General features: G+C 40.8%; 1 protein-coding gene across 10 annotated transcripts in view; it reads left to right on the top strand.

The window, feature by feature from the left end:
- The window catches only part of LOC124086647 (vacuolar protein sorting-associated protein 35), a 97162-nt gene that overhangs the window by 33161 nt on the left and 47159 nt on the right, over positions 1-16842 (top strand). For all 10 annotated transcript variants that reach the window (XM_058576003.1, XM_058576000.1, XM_058576002.1 and 7 more), the window contains exon 9: positions 16412-16482. In XM_058576003.1, coding sequence (XP_058431986.1) covers positions 16412-16482 — 71 coding nt within the window. The remainder of the gene's footprint in view (positions 1-16411; positions 16483-16842) is intronic.

The raw sequence follows: 16842 nt of genomic DNA, 5'->3' as shown, positions 1-16842 counted from the left end.
TCACAACAAGATTAATTCAAAATGGACCATAGATATAAATGTAAGAGTTAATACTACAAAATTATTAGAAGAAAACAGGAATAAATCTTTTATGATCTTGGATTAGGCAATGGTTACTTAGATATGACATCAAAAGCATAAGCAAAGAGGGGCTGGGGTTGTAGTTCAGTGGTAGAGTGCTCTTCTAGCATGCATGAGGCACTGGGTTTGATCCTCTGTACCACATAAATATAAAATAAAGATATTGTGTCCACCTGAAACTAAAAAATAAATATTTTTTAAAAAAGCATAAGAAAAGGAAAAAAAGGGCAAATTAGACTTCATCTAAGGAAAAAACCTTAAATGTGCTTTAAAGGATACCATCAAGAAAGTGAAATGAAATAAGTGCTGGCGAGGATGTGGGGGAAAAGGCACACTCAAACATTGCTGGTAGGACTGCAAGTTGGTGCAACCAATCTGGAAAGTAGTATGGAGATTCCTTAAAAAACTTAGAATAGAACCACCATTTGACCCAGCTATCCCACTCCTTGGTCTATACCCAAAGGACTTTAAAACAGCATACTACAGGGACACAGCCACATTAATGTTTATAATAGCACAATTCACAATAGCCAAACAGTGGAACCAACCTAGATGCCCTTCTATAGATGAATGGATAAAGAAACCGTGGTATATATACACAATAGAATATTACTCAGCATTAAAAGAGAATAAAATTATGGCACTTACAGGTAAATGGATGGATGCCGCAGTCTGGCTGGGCACAAAATCACGAGCCACTCAAGCAGGAACAAAGTTTATTTTTTGAAACTGCCGCCAATGTCCGGTACCACCTGGGAAGAATTTTTTCTTCCACCCACGTGGCCTCCTCTCGGACCCGCAGAGAGAGCTCCTCCCCCGGAACTCCCTCCTACTGTACTTCCCCAACCAATGGGAACTCTCCAGGAGTCCCGTAGCCGGCCTAGGTGAACAGCAGGAGTCCAATATCTATATGAATGCAAATCTTAACATAATCATATCATCTCAATGGCTAGCTGGCGTCACCTTTCGACCAAAAATGCCATGCATCATATACTTGGCTCTTAGCATCTCCCCCCTTCTGTTTAAGTAACAAGCAATCTGGCTAGGGACCGTGCCTGTTAGGTTTGTCCAATTCAACATATGGTTCTTATCCGTCATCGGAAAACTGACTTTTAGGCGTCAGCCTCCTGTCTTAGGTTGATACCACTGCAATTGGATCATATCCGTCATTGACTACCGGTCCAGCATATAGCCATACTTGTGGATAGGCCTATGTACCAGTGGGGGGGTGAGGTTCTTTACCTCACCTTTGTTGGCCCCCAAAATTAGACCATCACTAGTAGAAGGGAGGAGGATACAGAAATGTCATGACACCAAGTCAATTAATGGCTCCTAGGAAAAATTGTATCACTGGTGACACATCAGCAAAGATACGCTAGCACTACCATAATTCGCTGCATCAACAAATAGATCACAAAGCATACAAGTGATACATAGTCCAGGCAAGTTCTGTAAGCAGTTCAAAGCAGAGGAATCTATCAATATGTCCATATCTTTCCAAAATAAATCGATTCATTGATTGAGCATTACTTGTTGAGTTATAAATCATTGATGTATCAGTTTACATGGTTTGTTGTGATAACTCTCGAAGAAGTTGTAGTTTGGTTTTATCTTTGTCTTCACTGGCATTGGGATGAAAATAGGAATTTTGACAATGATGCTAAAAAAAAATATGTAACATTTCAACAGGTACTAAGAAAACAATATTTAGAACAATTTACATTATCCTGAACAGAATTATTAAATATAATGAAAAGGAAAGGTGAAAGTAAACAAACAGATTTGTTAACCTACTATTTGTTCATATATTAGAACAATCCTCAACAGCTGTTTACCCAAATTAAATTAAACTATTAAAATCACGTGAATAATAAAAAAAAAATTTTTTTTGGATCCATGTGCATGAGCGCTCCTCATATGTGATATATGGACATACGCACATACAGACATACAACACAAAACAGAAGTGTGCACACGTAACATATAACACATAAGACAATAGTAAAGGCCTTGTAGCTTTACCTAGGTGAAATCTCCATTGCATGTTCAAAAACTCCACAGTCAAAAAATAAAACTGATCAGAAAAAACATTAACCTAGGTCTGTATGAGCTCAAAAATAAAATAGAACTTTATGATGTGGGAAAAAGCAATAATAAAATAGATATTGAAAAAAAACATCCTGGTTAATCACTGTTGCAGATGTAAGAATAGCCAAGCTGGAGATCTGGATATCAGCTGTTATGGATTTGAGTCGAATCATCTTCCTTTTGGTCTGTAGAAACTGTTTTAGTTAGTCTCTCTGGAATCCAAATCGGCTGCTGTTCTTCCTGTGGAAAAACACAAACAGAGCCCCGACTCCAGACTATCACTGGGTCAGGACCTTTCCATTGTCCTGTTAGAATATCTTTCCAAAGTACCTTAGGCTTATGTACATTTTTTGGATACAAATGTCTTTCCGCAGCACTAAGCCCTGATGAATCCAAATTTAAAAAGTTTAGAGTAAAAAGGGTTATTTTAAGTTTATCTTTGGGGGATATATACCCCTTTCCAATTCCCTCCTTTTGTTTTAATAAGTACATTTTAATAGTTTGATGAGCTCTTTCAACTATGCCTTGTCCTTGTGGATTGTATGGAATTTCTGTTATGTGAGTAATGCCAAATGATGAGCAAAATTGTTTAAAAGAGGTGGACGTATAACCAGGACCATTATCGGTTTTTAACTGTTTTGGAACACCCACAGTGGCAAAATTTTGTAAGCAACGAGCTATAACATCTTTAGTTTTTTTTTCCGGCATGAAGGGAGCCCATCAGAAATCCGGAAAAAGTATCAACTGTAACATGTAAATATTTTAATTTTCCAAATTTTGGCAAGTGTGTGACGTCCATCTGCCAAATATGGTTAGGTATTAGTCCTCTAGGATTGACTCCAAGATTAACTTGTGGTAAAAATGTCACACAATTTTGACATTGTTTTATTATATGTCGGGCTTGTTCTTTAGTTATTTTAAAACGATTTTGTAAAGTATTAGCATTGACATGGAACCTTTTATGAAAATTTATAGCTTCTTTTATTGTGGAGAAAATATGTATGTCATGTGTAGATTTATCTGCTAACTCATTGCCCAAACTAAGGGCTCCAGGCAATCCTGTATGTGCCCTGATATGTCCTATAAAGAATGGATCTTTTCTGTCCCAGATTAGACTTTGTATAGTAGAAAACAAAGAGAAAACAGTAGAAGAAGGGGAAATCCTACCAGCATCTTCAAGGGATGCTATAGCATTAACTACATACTGACTATCAGAAAATAAATTAAATACAGAATCTTTAAACATCATAAAAGCTTGTAATATTGCATTAAGCTCTACCTTTTGAGCTGATTGTTTGGGTACTAAAAATGTAAAAGTTTGATCAGGGGTAACTACTGCTGCTGTACCATTATTTGACCCATCAGTGAATATATTTGGAGCATTCATGATAGGGTTTTTTTTTGTCATCTTTGGAAAAACTACAGGATGTTTAGACCAAAAAGACAACAAAGGATTAGACGGTAAGTGATTATCAAATGAAACATTAGATTTACACATGATTATTGCCCAAGTATTTAACTCATTAGCTAACTCATCAATTTGATCTATAGTATATGGAGTAATAATTTTATTGGGAGAAATCCCAAACACTCCCTTGGCTGCTTTTATTCCTTTGAGTATTAATTGTCCTACAGCCTCAGGATACCTAGTAAGAATAGTGTTAGGAGAATAAGATAAATGTATCCACAATAATGGACCTTCTTGCCAGAATACTCCTGTAGGAATATTTTTTGTTGGCAGTACAATAAATAATAAAGGCAAACTTATATCAATTCTATCCAAATGCATATTTTCCATATATGTTTCAATGATTTTTAATGCGTTTCTTGCTTCAGGCGTCAACATGCGGGGTGAATTTGGATCTGATGGACCTTTTAGAATATCAAATAAAGGTCCTAACTCTCCTGTTGGTATGCCTAGATAAGGCCTTATCCAATTTATGTCTCCTAATAACTTTTGAAAGTCGTTAAGTGATTTGAGTTGATCTACTCGTATTTGAATTTTGGGTGGACGGACCATGGTTGAGGATAATAAAACCCCTAAATAATTAATTGGAAGATTTAATTGTACTTTATCTATTGCTATCTCTAGATTATAATTTTTTAATAAATTTGTAAGTGTGGCATAACATTCTAGCAATGTGTTTTTATCTTTATGTGCCAATAACACATCATCCATATAGTGAAATATTTGTAGTTCAGGATTTTGATTTCTAAGTGGCTGGATTGCTTTGTTAACATAAATTTGACACATAGTTGGACTATTAGCCATCCCTTGAGGGAGTACTTTCCATTCATATCTCTGATCAGGACCTTCATGATTTAGTGCAGGGATAGTAAATGCAAAATGTGGACTATCTTCGGGATGAATTGGAATTGAAAAAAAACAATCTTTAATATCTATAGCTAAAACATACCAGGTTTTTGGTAAAGCAGACAATTGGGGAATCCCTGATTGAGCAGGTCCCATAATAACCATCTCATTAATGGCTCTTAAATCTTGCAATAATCTCCATTTACCAGATTTCTTTTTGATGACAAAAATGGGAGTATTATGGGGAGATATGGAAGGTTGTATATGTCCCTCCGCTAATTGTTGTTTGACCAGGTCATGGGCTATTTGTATCTTTTCTTTAGTCAGGGGCCACTGAGGAACCCACACTGGTCTTTCTGATTTCCAAGTAATTTTGATTGTCTCAGTGGCCCTTTCTGAAAACCCAATCCATGTCTATTTGTTTCTTGATCTATTTGAATTGGTGCTGTCATACCTTGTTCTTGTTTTCTTAATCTTTCTTCTTTCCTAAAGCCTTGTCTAGCCCTAGTAGTGGGCGCATTAGGATTGATGTTATTTGTTAATGTCAAACCTAATTGATCTAGGACATCTCGTCCCCATAAATTTATAGGAAGATGATCCAATACATAGGGCTGTATAGTTCCTTCACATCCTTCAGTATCCTTCCAATCTAATACCATTGCACTTCTATGGGGATTAGTCACCACTCCTAGGCCTCGAAGCGTTTGAGTGGCTTGTTGTAATGGCCAATGTTTCGGCCATTCTTGATGAGATATGATGCTAAGGTCTGCACCTGTATCAAGTAGCCCATTAAAGTCATGTCCTTGAATATTTAGTTTTAGCATTGGGCGAGAATCTAGATTTAAAGACAGCATAGCCCAATCTACACCTGTGGAGCCTAATCCCCTGGAACCTCTTTTTACAGTACGACTGGAAAATTTATCATGTAGGCTGGGTATTATTAATAACTGTGCTATTCTATCTCCTGGTGAAATTACTGATATACCTCTTGGAGAATTAGCTATAATTTTTATTTCACCTTCATAATCGGGATCAATTACCCTAGGACTTATCATAAGTCCTTTTAGTGTTGAAGAACTGCGTCCCAATAATAAGCCTACTGTTCCTTGGGGAAGAGGTCCTTTTACTCCTGTGGGAATGATTTGAACTCCCATCTCTGGAGTTAGTACTGCTCTGGCAGAGGCGCAGATGTCCAACCTTGTGCTCCCTCTAGTTTGTCTGATGAGGGATTTAATGGATAATGCGTCCTGGGCACTACCTTGATGGTGTTGCTGGGTTCCTCCACTGCCCCATATATTTGTGGTTTTGGGCCCCGGAGCATTGGGCCCCCCAGTCCGTTTTTTGGCAATGGAGCCTGATGTCTTTCTCCACGATATCGTGGGTAAACACTTGGTCCTTGTCTGTTTTTTGATAACGGAATACCTTCTATGGTGGTTTGAGAACGGCATTCATTAGCCCAATGTTTCCCTCTATGGCATCATGGGCAAATACCCGGTATTCTATTCCTTTGATACCTAGCCTTGTTAAACCCTCCTCCTATGGGGCAACTCCTTTTAAAATGTCCTGTTTGATCACAATTATAGCATGTTTTTGGCCTGGCATCTAAAGCCTGTTGTACTGCTGCTAAGACTTGCCCTTGTTCATTAATGTCTCTACATAATTTAATATATGTGTTTAAATATTCATGTTTCCATGGTCTGATGACCTCTCTGCAGCAACGATTTGCTTGGTCATAAGCCAGTTGTTTTATAAATGGCATTGCCTGTTCTGTATCTCCAAATACTCTAGATGCTGTCTGAATAAGCCTATCTACAAATTCAGCGTAAGGTTCATTAGCTCCTTGTATTACCTTAGATAATTGTCCTTGTAAATCTCCATGCCCCTGTAAAGTTTTCCATGCCTTAATTGCATCTACAGCAATTTGTGCGTATACGCCAGGATCATATTCAATTTGTTGCCGTTGACCCTCATAAGGTCCTTTTCCTAATAACATATCTAGATTTCTTTGAGGGTAACCGGCTGCTGCATTTCGCCTAGCTGTCTCCATGCAAAATTTCTCATTGGCAACCTTCCATAACAAATATTGTCCTCCATTTAGCACAGATCGACACATGTTAGCCCAATCTGCTGGCGTCATGTCTAAGTTAGTAATGGATTCGACCATGCTCACAGTGAAGGGTGCTTGCGGCCCGTAGGTTGTTACAGCCTCCTTTAATTGCTTCACTGTTTTGAAATCTAAAGCACAGTGAATTCGTTGCCCTCCTGCCTGCTCAAGTACAGGGCATGCCAATCTTTGGGGTCCTGCCTCAGGGTTCCGTCCATCAACTATGGGAGTTGAGGGCCGCTCAGCTGTAGATGGAGCTGTTGGTTGAATTACGCCCTCTGGTGATAGAACGGGGTTAGTAGCAGCCTCCTGTTGTAATTCCCCGCCTGATGGTTGTTTTTCCTCTAAGCTTTCTTTCTTCAAATCTTCCTCTGTCTGACTAGCTTGAGAGACCTTCTCTTTCGCTTGACCTAACATGTTTTCTACCATAGTTTGGACCTCTAACAATTTATTTAACAGTCTTTCGGTTTGTTTTTTACTAGTTTCTAATCTACTATAAAGGTAACGCAACCCAATAAGATAGCATAAAACAAAACCGAAACAGAATGAAACAAAAACCGAACAAAGAATAGTTGTATCAATTTTCTCTTTCTTAGGGCCGAACAACTTCAAACCTTGAGTCAACCATTTTTCCCAGTTTGTCTGAGAAAATTCTAGGGATAGGCAGCTTGAAACAAAAACAAGATAAATCAAAACGAGAACACATTGTTTTTTGAAATGGTCACCCATTTTGTTGCCTTCCCTCAGGGGCGAGCAATTTTATTCACCTCCAAGCTTCAGGCGTTCCCCGTACGGGCCGCCAGTTGCCGCAGTCTGGCTGGGCACAAAATCACGAGCCACTCAAGCAGGAACAAAGTTTATTTTTTGAAACTGCCTCCAATGTCCGGTACCGCCCGGGAAGAATTTTTTCTTCCACCCACGTGGCCTCCTCTCGGACCGCAGAGAGCTCCTCCCCCGGAACTCCCTCCTACTGTACTTCCCCAACCAATGGGAACTCTCTAGGAGTCCAATATCCATATGAATGCAAATCTTAACATAATCATATCATCTCAATGGCTAGCTGGCGTCACCTTTCGACCAAAAATGCCATGCATCATATACTTGGCTCTTAGCAGATGGAGTTGGAGAATATCATGCTAAGGGAAGTAAGCCAATCCTCCCAAACCAAAGACCTAATATTTTCTCTAATAAGTGGATGCTAATCCATAATGGGGGTGGGGTGCAGGGGACAAGTGGAGGAACTTTGGATTGGGCAAAAGGGAAGGATGGGAGGGGATATGGGGCAATGAGATGGACATCATTATCCTAGGTACATATATGATTGCACGAATGGAGTGACCCTACTTCATGTACAACCAGATAAGTGGAAAATTGTGCTCCATTTGTGTACAATGAATTGAAGAGCATTATAGTGTCATGTATACTGACTAGAACAAATTTTTAAAAAAAGAAAGTAAAATGAAAGCTCACAGAATGGGAGAAAATATTTCCAAATCATATATCTGATAAGCGACTTATACCTAGAATATAAAAATAACTCCTACAACTCAATAATAGAAAAGCAAATAAGCCTTTAAAAATGATGAACGTATTTAAATAGACACTTATCCAATGAAGACATATAATGGTCAAGAAGTATGTGAAAAGATTCTCAATACCATTAGTCATTAGGGAAATGTAAATCAAAATCACAATGAGGTACTACCTCATATCCACTAAACTGACTAAAATAGAAAATTGAAATGACAATAAGAAGTGATGGTTAGGTGTGGAAAAATTGGAAAACTCATACATTACTGGTGGGTTATAAAATTGTGCATCTACTTTTAAAAAAGAGCTGGGTGGACAGTACCTAAAAATGTTAAAAATAGAATTACCATATGACTATGCAGTTTTACTCCTAGTTATATGTCTCAGAGAATTGAAACACAGTCAACATGAAAACTTGTAAACAAATGTTTTTAGCAGTCTTATTTGTAATAGCCAAAAAGTACAAACAACCTGGATGTTTATTAACCAATGAAGAGATAAAATGTAGCACACATCCATATAGCAAATACTATTTAGCCATGAAAAGAAATGAGGTACTTATATATATTATAACATGATGAACCTTGAAAAATTGTAGCAAGTGAAAAAAACTGGATATCCAAGGCCACATATATATTATATGATTCCATGTATGTGAGATGTCCAGTATAGGCAAATCCAAAGAAACAAAATAACACTAGTGGTTGCCAGTATTTGAGGGGGAGGAAAGAATACAGTGTCTTATGATGGGAATGATTTTTATTTTAATTTTCTTAAGATATTTTTTAGCTGTAGATCAATACAATATTTTATTTTTATTTAATTATTTTTATGTGGTACTGAGGATAGAATCTAGTACCTCATGTAAGCGCTCCACAACTGAACTACAACCCCAGCCCTTGTTTTATTTTATTTTTTATTTTTATTTAAGAGAGAGGAGAGGGAGGGAGGGAGGGAGAGAGAGAGAGAGAGAATTTATTTATTTATTTATTTTTTTTTTCTGACGGACACAACGTCTTTGTTTGTAAGTGGTGCTGAGGATCGAGCCCGGGCCCCACGCTTGCCAGGCGAGCGTGCTACCACTTGAGCCACATCCCCAGCCCCCGAGTTATGTATTTTAAAGTGGTGAATTTTGGTTAGGAGGCTGAGACAGGAGGCTCACAAGTCAAAGCCAGTCTCAGCAACTTAGGCCCTAAGCAACTCAGTAAGACCGTGTCTCAAAATATAAAATAACAAAAGGCTTGCCATGTAGCTCAGTGTTAAATACCCCTGGGTTCAATCCCTGGTACCAAATATATATATATAATCATTATTATTTATATTTTGTTAATGTTATAAAATTTTCATCTGTTTTTACTTTTTTTGGTACTGGGGAGTGAACCCAAGGACACTTAACCACTAAGCCACATCCCCAGCCCTGTTTTGTATTTTATTTAGAGACAAGGTCTCACTGAGTTGCTTAGCACCTCGCTTTTGCTGATGAAAGGAAAGTGACCACAACACTCAGAGCAACCAAACGATCTTTAGTGCAGCAGTGCAACAAAGAGAAAGGAAAGAAGAAAAGAGAGAGAGAGAAAAGAGAAGAGATGAACAGAGAGAGAGCAAGAGCGAGAGAGAGAGAGAGAGAGAGCGCGTAAGAAAGATAAAGAGCAAGAGAGAGAGAGCAAGAGAGAAAGAGCAAGAGAGAGAGGGAGAGAGGGGGGCCTAGCAGGAAGGAGTTTTTATAGCCCAAATCTAATGGGGCCTCTGGGTCTGCAAGCTGCCTTGTTGGCCCAAGGGGGGTTGAGTGCTCAGCCTTGAGCGGGACTTGACACAAACAGGTGATAAAGGACCAGATAGAGGGGGGTTTGAGTGCATGGGCTATCTTGCAGCCAACATCTGTTCAGCCTGCCCTGCAGACAACACAGTTCAGCCTGCTCTGCACCCAACATTCCTCCCTTTTTGTTTTTCTAAGTGACACTGGGGACGGTGTAAAGTCCTCTGGCTTCTTCCTGCTTAATGGTGGGCAGCGTTAGACCTAGAAGGGGAAGTGGAGGAATGTTCGGGGGACAGGTCTGAGAACACCAGGGCAGCCAGAAATAACACTCAGTGGCTACAGACAACTACTGTGGTAGGGGTAAAGTCCATAAAAGTTCCTTGAAGCCACAAGTCCTCGATGGCATCAAACCAGTCCTAGATGGAGGAGATTCTTGGTATCAGCCACTGGTCCTGTAGCAGGGACTCTAGGAAGTATTGGAGGTGGCTTGGTTGAATCCAGTAATGTTAAGGGTGACAGACCGATTGCAGCCAGTGGAAGGGCAATCGCCTTGACCCATAAACTGAGAGTGGGTGGTGTCATCCTGGTGTTATGTCGCTTGGATGTAGAAGCCAAGCCGTATCTATGGTTTGAGATAAAAACTTGAGAGAGAATAATGATTAGTAAAAGAAGAAGAGGGTTGGTGAGAAATTTTGAGTTTGCTGGGCATGGTGGAAGTCCAGGACTGGACATTTGGAACAAGTGCCTTTTTAAGGTGGGAGACATGGTGGTACCAGGGGGAGTTTAGGTTTGATACTTCCTTGTGGGGATACTGTAGAGCAGACAGAATAAGCAGAGTGGATGTGCTGGAGAGTAGTTCTCATTCCTAGGAAGTGAAAGAGGGGTTGTGAAAATTGGAAAAAGGGTTAGAGAGGGTTTTAGATGGGCACAGAGTCTCTGGAGCCAGAGGAGTTGGTCATGAGTCGTAGGTGTCCATCTTGGGCATCAGGGCTGGTAGTCTTAAAGAAGAAGTTGATTGACCAGCTTGTTGGTGTATCTGATCTTGCATGAACTTCTGTAGGCAATTTAATAGACATGGTTCTATTAGGAGAAACATAGAGAGGACTAATAGGGGTCCTGTGAGGGGGAGGAGCCAAGGCCATACTTAACTGAACATTCCCCATGGAGCCTGTTGGCTTAGTTGCTGTTTCCTCTTTTCTAGCTGTTCTTGTCCTTTATTACTCCCAGGAATGACTGTGTTTTGGCTTAACTGTTTTTGGTAGGTGTTTAAGACCAAGATGGTCAAAATTGACTTTGTTTCTATCTATTGTTAAGAGTCAGCTGAGTTCCCATAGGGGTTGCTCGTGGGGGAACCTGAGAGCAGGTTCTTAGTTCTGCTAGTGCCATTTGCGCTAGGATGGGTCCAGGTCTTGCTTGACCATGTGGCTTCCCTTGGAAGCATCAGGGATGTCTCCTGTCTCCAATGACCCTCCTATTCACAGCAAATGCACTGATTGGCTTTTCATTCTCCAGTGGTCTCATTAATCTCCCTGATCAGGAGGTTATGTGGCCCAGAGTTGCAAAGCTCTTTAGAGAAGTTCCCTGTTCCCTGGATTCAGACTGACTCAGAGGGCCAGAGCCAAATATTGGTTTTCTTGGCCATTTTAATTTAACTTTAAGTCTTGATCATAAACATCCAGCAAAGTCAGTTTCACCCTAAATTAAGAGTGTTGGGCTTTAGCTGAAGTCTGGCCTACTTTGGAGTCATTCTTACATGTAGTAAGATGGGAAGCACAGCCTTATCTCAGGTAAGGGTAAGATTTATAAATCTTAGGTAAAGTGTTCTAGTATTGAAGCTGATCTTTTTTTTTTTAAATATTATTTTATAAAATTTACATATATTGTTGCTTGATGTCATATGAATACTAGGTAATACAGTATATTACATTTAAATTGTACCCAGTGTATAGAACTTTATATTAATCTTATTGATAACGGGTCCAGTTATAAAACATTAAATGATATAAATAAATCTCCGATATGTTATTTTTATAAGCCTAAAATAACCATGCAACTTTTTGGAGAACACCAGCTTGATATAGTTTTTTAAAGCTTCTATCTTAATGACATATACCTGGAAAATATGAGCACATTTAATATACAAAGAAGAGTAATAGTACCACAATTATTATTGATGTTTTTATATTAGTCAAGTTTAGCTTTTAGAGAAATAACATATTACAATATTGCAAAATAACAGTTGTTGTTTAACCATAGTTGTATATACAGACCTTCTTTAGCACTTACTTAAACCCTCTTATTTACTTAACAGACTCTCTTATCCAGAAACACATTTTCCTTCTATTAAATCCATACCTAGAACCTTCTAATTTCTCTTTCCTATTTGTTAACTCTTTCTTTTTTTTACATTTTTAAATAATCCTTGTAAATTTCTGAATTTAGGCAAATTATTTCATTTTAATAAGAGATATTTTGTTATTTGCAGTACACAATTATCTGTTGACCATTTCATGAAAACATGAACAATGTTTAAGTATATAGAATTATACTGTTGTAGGAACAGACAAGGCAAGGCACCTAAGATAGCACTGAAGATAGGGAAATAGTTTTATTTGGTTGCAGCCGGATTTAGAGGGCACATCTTCTGCTGTAATCAATTAATCCCCTGAACCCCAAGTTTAGGTTGTTTCAGAATTTTGTACCCAACATGTAAGGGAAGGGGCTCAGAAGTTCGCAGTCTGCAGAAGTTCACAAAAAGCAGTTTTTTTGTTTTTTTTTCCCTCTGTTCTGGGCAAGTTAACCCTTCAAGGACACTTGGGAGGGGCAGAGCTTTTTTTTTTTTCCTTTCTCTCCTCTTCCCCCCACCCTCCCCACACCTGCCAGCTGTTATCATGGAGCCCAGTTGGTAACTTCCTTATCTTAGACATGTAGCCTTCTCTGTGAAGCCCCAGCTCAAGGCCAGAGGCCTTGTTTTACATATTTTGTGAAAAACTAGTAAGGGGTTGTCTAGCTTTTGGAGTGCTGATTTTTCCAGCCAGTGACCAAGTAAAACAGTGCAACAGGAAAATAGGAAGTTTATCTACATTGAACTTTTTGTAGAGATTCTTTTGCCAAAAGTCCCAAAATCAGCCATGGTGAAGATTTCTGGAGAAGGTCAGTTAAGCCTTTTCTGTGGGCCTGGGTAAGGAGGGTAAGATGGGAAGGTGGGGCTGAGAGCAGGTCAGTGGATCTGAGAATGAGGAAGGAGTGATGTAAAAGAATAGGATTTTCCCTAGCAAGGAAAACTTGAGCAGTAGAACAGGTAGAGCAGAGGGGAGGATGGGAGTGAATATCCCAAAAAAGCCTGTAAGGGACAATTCTTAGTAACCTGTTTTCAGTGATGACAAAGCAACTTTAAAGGCCATTTTCACCAGATCTCTGATAGGGCACTGACAGGAGAAGAGAGGAGTAAGTGGGTGAAGGGATTCCTTCAGTACTTGCTACCTCAGAAAAGAGGCAATGTTTTGAGGAAAGACGGTTGTTTAGGTTTTTGATCTAGTGAGCGGAGGGGAGAAGTCAGGTTGTTCAGGTGGGGGAGACAGTGGAGGGGCTGGGCAGAAGGTTGAGGGTGAGGACCTAATTGAGCCAGGCGATAGGGTGGAAATTCATCAGTAGGGTCAAAAGTAGTGGATGAGTCCAGAGGAGGAGGAGATTGGGGATCAGTGGTTGTGGGTGTTGGTTTGCAAGCTAGAAGAATTTGCAGAGGTCTGCAAGAGGTGCAGAGAGCACAAGCAAGAAGAAAGCTTTGATATAGCAGCTTTTTACCCATTTTTTCGAATGCTCACAGTAATGGTAGAGATCCCTTAGAATGGAGGGATCCAGGGACCCAAAAGGGGGGCCATCTGCTTTGGTTGTCTAAGGGATAAGTGGGCCAGGCCTGGGTGCTATATTTGATCAATTTTGGGGGTTTGATGTCTGGTGTCAAGGAGAGGGTTTTGAGGTTATCCAAGAGGCATTGTAGGGGAGAGTCGACCGGCAGAGAGGACACATTACCCATGTCGCAAAGTAGTATAAGGAGGAGGGAAGGGGATGCAAACTTGGTATAGAGGAGAAGGAAGGAGACGCAACCGTAGTATAAGAGAGAAGGAGGAAACTGATTTATTGGCAAAAGGGGCGTCCCCGCTAGAGCCAAAAATCAGGAGTGCCTTAGTGGCAGGTTCGAGCTGCAGAGATTGGTCGTCACCGAATCCTGACAGTTGAAGCTCTCGTCCTGGACGGAGCTGGAGCCGTGGGAGACCTTGGCCAAGGCTTTTCTTTTCAGGACCCCTCCTGGAGAGGCCGGAGACTCGCAGGGCCGGAAAGAGAGACAGGGGAAGAGGGAGGAAGGGGAGGGTAAGGTTCTCTCTAGCAGCCGAGTCTTGAAGGTGTGAGGACTAGGATTTTAGGAGAGCCACAGAGATGGTGAAGGTCTGGGTGGACTGTGATGTTCAGTTCTCTGTTATGTGTCCCTGGAGGTTACACAGTCCTTTGAGGGAGACCTACAAAGCCTATGCTGGTAACTAACAGCTGGGAAGGGAAGGGAATAATTTTGAACCCAGGAGTCTATTCTGCCCTAGGAAGGAGTCCCTGAGGGCCACCGTAGCCTTGAAGGCTGTGGTGGGGTGTTTTCCTCACCGCAGGTGGGCAAAGAGGTTTGCCGGACAATCAACAGCCAAATCCTCCTGATACCACCATTGGGTTTAGGACTCCAGGAAGGGGAAACTCACCAATCGAAGGTCGGTGGTGGATGGAGTTCTGGCAGTCGAGAAAATGGGTTCAGGCCTGGGTTCAGGCCATCCGGTGAGTGGCACTTCCGAAGGAAGAGGGACCCAAAAGTGGGTTTTAACCCTCTCCCGGGTTTCGGCACCAATGAAAGGAAAGTGACCACAACACTCAGAGCAACCAAAAGATCTTTAGTGCAGCAGTGCAACAAAGAGAAAGGAAAGAAGGAAAGAGAGAGAGAGAAAAGAGAAGAGATGAACAGGGAGAGAGCAAGAGCAAGAGAGAGAGAGAGAGCGTGCGCGTAAGAAAGATAAAGAGCAAGAGAGAGAGCAAGAGAGAAAGAGCAAGAGAGAGAGGGAGAGAGGGGGGGGCCTGGCAGGAGGGAGTTTTTATAGCCCAAATCTAATGGGGCCTCTGGGTCTGCAAGCTGCCTTGTTGGCCCAAGGGGGGTTGAGTGCTCAGCCTTGAGCGGGACTTGACACAAACAGGTGATAAAGGACCAGATAGAGGGGGGTTTGAGTGCGTGGGCTATCTTGCAGCCAACATCTGTTCAGCCTGCCCTGCAGACAACACAGTTCAGCCTGCTCTGCACCCAACAGCTGAGGCTGGCTTTGTACTCAAGATCTTCCTGCCTCATCCTCCCAAACTGCTGGGATTACACTGCGACTGGCTGTTTTTACAGAAAACTTTTAATAATGTGGCTTATGTTATATTTATATTGGATGGTGGTATTCTAGACCGAGATCTAGAAGACAGAGATTTTTAAAATATCATTCTTCTGTACTTATCTGAGGAATTGCACACTTTATAACAGATAACAGTCAATTCTTTTGCTGAGAAAGTCAATACCTGACATTTGCTTTAGAAGATGTGAAGTGTTCTTGCATGTCATTTGATCCTCTGACTCTCCCAGGAATATAGGCAGGAAGTGGTATTGTTCCCATTTTAAAGATGAAGATACTGAGGTTCAGGAATGGGAAGGGACTCATCTAGGGCTACAGAATCAGATAATGGGTGCCTGGACCTCAGGCACTGGACCCTAAGTCTCCATGTCCTTTCTATCTTAAGCCCTCCATCTTTACTCAGCTCTCCCACCATCCCAAATTTGTCATATTCAAGCAGCAAGCATTGTTTTAGGCTACCTAAGCGTCTAGGAGCTGATCAGAAAGACCTAAAAGTAAAAGCATATCAAGGCCACCAAATGGCAGGTTGACATTTAGCAGCTCTGTTTTCCTTGAGTGATGCTGTAGTCTCATCCCTGAGATGCCAGTGTCATGGGTCAGGGCTGGGGCCTGCCACTGGGACTTTCAAAACTCCTTGATTCTAATGGGCAACTGGGGCTGGGAACCATTACTCCAAACCAACAGTCTCAAACAAGCAGCATGTGACCCAAATCTGTATTACAGAGGTGTTCTGTTTGGTTCCCACCCATAATGAATGTGTTTAAGTTTGATTTGGTTGTAGACATTTAAAAACATGGAATTTTCATATAAAAACCCATGTTTTTGGTTCCTTCTAAGGATTAATAGTTGTGTCTGCCCAGTGGCCAGTGGCTGGAGCTGAGCAGTGGCTGGCCTTTTATATAGACAGAAGTCTTCCAGTTTCTCACAGTCTACAACCAATCCTTTTGGCTCATCAGCCCCTTTCATTTATTTTCATTATATAACCCTTGTAGGGCTGCCCCAAGTCATTAATTTCTCTTGAAGCTGGGAAACTGAGGCCTATAGACAAGTAAATGGGAGCTGTGGACCTCCTTAGCTGCTGATTGAGCTAAGCAGACTTCTCTTTTCTTTTTCAGCCAGAGAATATACTGTGTGTAAATCAGACAGGACACCAAATTAAGATCATTGACTTTGGGCTGGCCAGAAGGTAAGGGGATGATTTTATTTTGATACTTTGACAAAACTCCTCAAAATGTCAGATACTGGGCTGGGATTGTGGCTTAGCCGTAGTGCACTCGCCTAGAATGTGCGAGGTGCTGGGTTCGATCCTCGGCACCATATAAAAATAAAAAATTAAAAAATAAGGGTATTGTGTCCAACTACAATGAAAAAAGAATGTCAGATACCATTTACCACATGGGTATTTACAGTGACACACTGTGAACTGAGAGTAAGAAGCAACCACCTCTGGAGTCAGGGAAGGCTTCTCTGAGTAGCCAGAAGGGATGGATGGACAGGATTTGTTAACAGTGAGCAATGGTGTGCTGGCAAATGTTTAACCACGAGC

The sequence above is a fragment of the Marmota monax genome, unplaced genomic scaffold (genome assembly GCF_021218885.2).
Source record: "Marmota monax isolate L192 unplaced genomic scaffold, Marmota_monax_Labrador192_F-V1.1 WCK01_AAM20220418_F8-fsc00024, whole genome shotgun sequence".
NCBI classification, from domain to species: Eukaryota; Metazoa; Chordata; class Mammalia; order Rodentia; family Sciuridae; genus Marmota; species Marmota monax.
Note: the sequence above shows the minus strand (reverse complement) of the source record. Positions and strands in the feature narration are given on the sequence as shown.